This window comes from Cherax quadricarinatus, chromosome 21, assembly GCF_038502225.1.
Source record: "Cherax quadricarinatus isolate ZL_2023a chromosome 21, ASM3850222v1, whole genome shotgun sequence".
Lineage (NCBI taxonomy): Eukaryota > Metazoa > Arthropoda > Malacostraca > Decapoda > Parastacidae > Cherax > Cherax quadricarinatus.
The window spans coordinates 32,181,752-32,188,534 of NC_091312.1; the positions used below are offsets into that span (position 1 = coordinate 32,181,752).

At 34.6% G+C, this 6,783-nt stretch overlaps 1 protein-coding gene across 1 annotated transcript; it reads left to right on the forward strand.

Moving 5' to 3' along the window:
* Positions 1-910: 910 nt before the first annotated feature.
* Positions 911-5,706, forward strand: LOC138853037 (perlucin-like protein; the record flags this gene model as incomplete). Its single annotated transcript, XM_070087356.1, is given in 2 exon segments — positions 911-965; positions 4,984-5,706. Coding segments are annotated over 2 exon segments (221 nt in total), but the record flags the coding sequence as incomplete, so codon positions are not given.
* Positions 5,707-6,783: the final 1,077 nt, after the last annotated feature.

Genomic DNA, 6,783 nt, shown 5'->3' on the forward strand with positions numbered 1-6,783 from the left:
TGATGCACAAGCAAAAGATCGACACCATGCCTAACCCTTCTAGGGTAGGGTAGGTGCCTGAGCCCGAGGCTTTAGCTCATAAAACTGTCATTCCCATTTGCCCCCTTGGGGCGGGGATGGCAGACCAGAGAGGCCTAGCTTGTGGCTAGGCCTGGGGACAGTTGGTCCCAAAGATGAGGAGGTACTTGTGCCTCCTCCCATGGGAGACTTAGGTCTCAGACACTCCCTGAAGAGGGAGCCAAGGCCGGGCCACCACTTGGAAAAGGCCCGGGCCGGGAGAATACCGGCTAATCTTTAACTAACTAACACAAGCAAAATCATGAGAGTACTGATCTAAACATTACTCTACAAGAATTGATATAGATGTGAACTTTACCTAAGTTTATACATCGAAAATAATTATCTACACGTTAGGAAACTTAAATTTCGCAGCAAAAATATATACTTACATCGTCAATATGTTTTATTATTATTATTATTATTATTATTATTATTATTATTATTATTATTATTATTGTTGTTATTGTTGTTATTGTTATTATTATTACTTTCATTATTATTATTATTATTATTATTATTATTATTATTATTATTATTATTATTATTATTATTTTTATTATTATTATTATTATTATTATTATTATTATTATTATTATTATTATTATTATTATTATTATTTTCATTATTATTATTATTATTATTATTATTATTATTATTATTATTATTATTATTATTATTATTATTATTTTTATTATTATTATTATTATTATTATTATTATTTTTATTATTATTATTATTATTATTTTTGTTATTATTATTATTATTATTATTATTATTATTATTATTATTATTATTATTATTATTATTATTATTATTAATATTATTATACATATTGCATAATTTTTTTCAGATTTACGAGATGAAGGTTTCTGGATGGGAGGAACTGACGAGGGACACGAAGGATAGTGAGTAGTGAATTATTGTATTAGAAAGTCATTTCATTACTAAGTGTCATTGACGACAAGTAGTAATGAGTATCTCATATAACCATGTATTATATTCCTGCTGTCAGGGCAGATCACCTCTCATGCTCAAACATATTAAATATTGAAGAAGAATAAAGTCTTTCAGAGACTTTTCCCTTACAATTTCATGTCTATTATTATTCTTATTCTAATTCTTCTTCTTCTTCTTCTTCTTCTTATTATTATTATTATTATTATTATTATTATTATTATTATTATTATTATTATTATTATTATTATTATTATTTTATTATTATTATTTATTATTATTATCATTATCATTTTATTATTATCATTTATTATTACTATTATTATTATTATTAATATTATTATTATTATTATTATTATCATCATTATTTTATTATCATTTTATTATTATTATTATTATTATTATTATTATTATTATTATTATTATTATTATTATTATTATTATCACATAAACTGGATCAAATCCATATAGTCCATCCAGCGCTGCATAATTCTGGAGTGATTACATTATGGGGAAGAATAGTGAAGAGTTATTGTAAGTATGAAAGGAAAAAAGTAATAATTTGAGTAATAAGTCTCTCAGTTGAAAGTCGTAGAGGAAGAGTTTGCATTAAATGTGAGAAATGAGTAGTTAGATTGTCGAAAAAGACGTTTATTTGCTCTTTGATAATTAGGACATCATATTAAATTATGCTTAACATTCCTCTGAGAGATGCTGGCCCATGTCTGAATCTCAAAATTTCCATATTTTTTTTTTTAATACAAGACCATAAAGATCATGAGATAAAAGGAAAGAAAATGAATATCTCGAGGTATTACTTCTGTATACAAGCTTCATGAGGCTGGGAAGACACGAATGTAATCTCGGAATATGAATTACATCAGGTTTAGAAAACAACTGTGAAGCTGAGGAATATACCCAGGCCTCATACTCTGGTTTAGATAGAACCAGAACCGAATGAATCGAAAAAGAGTTTGTCTGGCAACTCCAATGAAAATACTTTTAAACTCTGCGTTTAGTCTAACAACACTCAAATGTTGTTAGACTAAACTTCCCTAAAGGATTCAAATCTTTTAAGGAAGTTATTTGGGATTTCCATGACATTCCACTGTTCAGTCAACTGATCCTGGCAGAGAAGCCCCCACAAGCCGGCACTGGCACTAGCAACATCAGCATAAAGCAAGGACCAGATACCAGGGAAATCTGATATATGTACATATCCTTTTGGTATATCTTAGACTAAAATAGAAAAATGGCAATTAATAACTCGAACTCAGTGCCTTTAAAAAAAATAGATTTTGAGGAAGCTTGTCTACCCATTTTCATTCAAACGTAATTTTTCAAACGTTTCCTATTTTCTCCAATCTCATTTTCTTTATATTAATATAGGTTAAGGTTAGGTCATATTACATAAATTCACAAAAAAACGTAATTTATCCATAAATATACAAATTACAAAAACACGCCCCAATACGTCTGGCAACGAGATGGCCTAGGAAAAATAGGAAACGTTCAAATTCGAAAATAAACAAGTGTGATAATGAGCTGAGCTTGTCAGGTAAGCGTAAGGAATAGGCTTGGGAGATGTTATATCGCCAGGTAGTGTCATAAGCCTTCTTCAGGTCTTTAGTGGAACGACCCCTCGCATAACGAAGCTAAATTAAAGTTGAAGGTCACCAGCAGAGTTAGTATGACACTGAGAGGAGCTATAAGTCAGGTCCCGCCCAAATCTTACGACGTTATTGATGTCACTTAAATTGGGTGGACATCGCAGAAATATTACCGCCTTGGTTGTAAAGACGCTACCCACGGCAATTACCGCCAGAGGTATTGCTGTAGCAGCCAGGCGGTTGAAAGACCTTGGCCTGGCAGATAGATGACTTCTTGTTCACATGACAGACTATTAAGGAAGGAGTCGGTTTATACAGATCCTCAGTAGGATATATCATCGGTGGCAAGAGTCCACCTGAATTTCCTGCAAGGCCAGTGAGGAGGAAAGCTTACACCATGATAGCTGGGGGAGTACCGATAACGTGTATTAGTTCACACGATCTGGTAAGCCGAACCAAGTAAGGAGTGACGAACACTCAGCCACCTTGGAGAGACGCTTTTATGGTGTACTTAAAAAGGGAGATAGACTGTCATTAAACTCAGGGAACCTCGTATCAGTGGGAAGAAAGGCTACCAGGGTATGTGGGCGGCTGGAAAGTACGGAGCCGCTCAAACAAGGCTAAACATTGTAGATGAATGGTTCAGAGAACCGACACGTTGTTAAATTAGACACATGTGCAACTCTTGGGTATCTTTATTGAGGAAACGTTTCGCCACACAGTGGCTTCATCAGTCCATACAAAGGATAAACTTGAAGAACAGAAGGAGAATGAGGTAATCAGTCCCTCAACCTTGAGTCGATGTGGTCAGTCCATCAATCTCATTCTCCTCCTGTTCTTCAAGTTTATCCTTTGTATGGACTGATGAAGCCACTGTGTGGCGAAACGTTTCCTCAATAAAGATACCCAAGAGTTGCACATGTGTCTAATTTAACAAGGCTAAACATGATAAAGACGTTAAAGTTAAAGAGAAGGGTGTTAAGACCACCAGAACCGACAAGTGTCCACCCCCAGAGGTCCACGTGGCAGAAATTGGACAGTTGAAGTTAGACCAGATTCTGCTCAACGAGAGTGGCCGGACGGCACTTGTTTCCAGGACCTGCTGTGGTGGCTTGCAGGAGGCGGACTTGATCTAAACTTAGCGTCTACCTTCGCCGGTGGGAGGATGTGGAAATTAATTGGGAATCCAAATAACTTCCACAGGGAAACAGAAAACCAGTACAATCACTTAACGTCCTCCCACACACACTTAGTGACTGTATATATTATTTGATATTTACCCTTCTTGGAAGGTTTAGGTAGGTATATACAGTAGTCACTAACCGTGGATATTATTAATGTAGTCCTAGGAACTAAAAATAGGTAGGATTAGGCCTTCAAAATAGACAACTCAAAATTCAATATAGGCAACTCAAAATTCGATATAGGCAACTCAAAATTCAAACGAAGATAAGACACCATCTCAGTTGAAATTCAGACTCCAAGACGGCCAGACATGCAGTGTGTCAAACTGCTCGGATTCCTCCTAGCACACTTGGCCTGGAGACAACATCTTAAGAAGCTTCCCGACGTACTGTGGATATTAGTCTCTTCTAGGCAAACCCATAGTAAGACAATACCTCGGTTTCATACCTGCATAGATGGCCAACATTTCTGAGAAATCGTAGGTTGGTGTCAACTGTGGGGGTATGGGGTAACGAACACGAAGACCAGTTAAGTCCGTCACTGCAGAAGGGCGAGGAAACAGAACTCCACCGCCATGTGAGTACATCCTTCACTCGTGTATAGCTAGGAATTTCTTGCAAAAGCAGTAGTAACTGGAAATGTGTTATAAGAGCCACTTGTTAGCCTGGGTACTATCACAGGGTGTCTGTGTCAACAGTAACTGCCAGGGGGCAGCTTACAAGGGGGCAGTTAGCACAGAAATTTCCAGATATCTACTATATAATAACACATCAAACGCAACGTACGTATGTATATAGACAGAAATACAATTGTCGATATATATAGCCTTGATCAAGTTCTATAACGCATATTTTATATTGTCAATATCAGCTTCGTTCAACTGTTGGTGTTACTTAAGAAAGATTAAAACAGAAATTTAACTAAATACTATGACGTTGTTATTACAATTAGAGGAGCGGCCAGTACGTGAATGAATGCATCTTTTAAATGTACACATTATTGCATTATTATCCCATTATGTTTTCAGAATGAATTAACTTATGAATGTTCTCCCGCACTAGAAACTTAATCCTGATTTCCTAACATGATTCTCTTTAATTTCGTCTTATTATTTCTTTCTTTACCACTACTACTCTTTCCTTTTCTAATGTAATTAATACTACTCTCTCTGCAGTTGGGTTTGGATTAGCGACAACTCTGCTATTCCTTTGGATTGGCACTGGTGGCCAGGCCAGCCTGATGGAGGTACCAATGCCAACTACGCCTGTATCTATACACCAGACTTCTACTTTCACAGCTGTGATAATGATATCAAGATCTACGCCCTGTGCCAGATTTAAATAAATATGTCATATTTTCAAGAGGCACTGCAAAAAGAGGGAGAATTCTTCAAAATATACAAGTGTTTCTCGTAAATCGTAATGATGTAAACCACTAGTGCACTGAACGAAGGGTTGAAACCCATGGCATGTACGGGTGCGCTGTTCACTGTGACCAGCGCACTGACCAATTACTTTTAAAATTGGCTTGCCATGGGTTCGAATCTTCCGTTAAGTTATATTAGCATATCTTCACAGTACTAATTTTCCATATACATTTTTTCAATAAGTGTTATTAAAAATAATGAGATAAATGTGTAAAGTAGATAGGGTTGATCACATTAAGATGATTAAAGGAGGTATTTCCAGTTAATTTCAATAAATTTTTGACGAGCACATACCACCTACAATTTATACAAAACTTAAAACAGATTTGTGTAAAATTCAGCTTGTGTGTACTCAGTTATTTGTACTCAGTTATTTGTGGTTGCAGGGATCGAGTCTCAGCTCCTGGCTGTGTAGGTTTTTTTTTTTATGTGTGTGCATGTATTAAGTTATAATAAAGTCCACAGATTTTATTAATAACATTTAATAATCCTATAACTCTGGATTTTGATTAAAACAATTCACCTAAAACAACTAAGACAAAGAACACGACTATTAACATTCTTCACAATTATATATATATATATATATATATATATATATATATATATATATATATATATATATATATATATATATATATATATATATATATATATATATATATATATATATATATATAATATGAATATTTCCTTTGGTTTATATAAATTAGATCCATTTATAATTAATAGAATTTGGGAAAAATTTAATAATACACTGGACAAAAAATAATTTTAAAAATTTTCTTGGGTAGAATAGTTTGTTGGTGAGTTGTGCAAAGGACCTGTCCAGTTGGGTCGGCGCGCATCAGGTGTTTAACCGTTGTGGGATCTGATAGTGAGGTGTTGGCCAGACACCTTATATACCATCCTTGGATGCTTTACTTTCATAGTTCCTTGTTCCTTGACAATGAGAGTAGTCACGAAAGCGCTTGGAATTTCTCTATTCTTTCAGAGTGGTTGTTTTGCATATATATATATATATATATATATATATATATATATATATATATATATATATATATATATATATATATATATATATATATAGGTAATAGGTTGGTAGAGAGCAACCACCCAGGGAAGTACTACCATCCTGCCAGATGACTGTGAAACAGAAACCTGTAACTGTTTTGCATGATGGTATGATTGCTGGTGTCTTTTTCTGTCTCATAAACACGCTAGATAACAGGGATATCTTGCTACTCCTACTTACACTTTGGTCACACTTCACAGACACGCACATGCATATATATAGATATACATACATCTAGGTTTTTCTCCTTTTTCTTAATAGCTCTTGTTCTTCTTTATTTCTTCTATTGTCCATGGGGAAGTGGAAAAGAATCTTTCCTCCGTAAGCCATGCGTGTCGTATGAGGCGACTAAAATGCCGGGAGCGATGGGCTAGTAACCCCTTCTCCTGTAGACATTTACTAAAAAACAGAAGAAGAAAAACTTTGTAAAACTGGGATGCTTGAATGTGCGTGGATGTAGTGTGGATGACAAG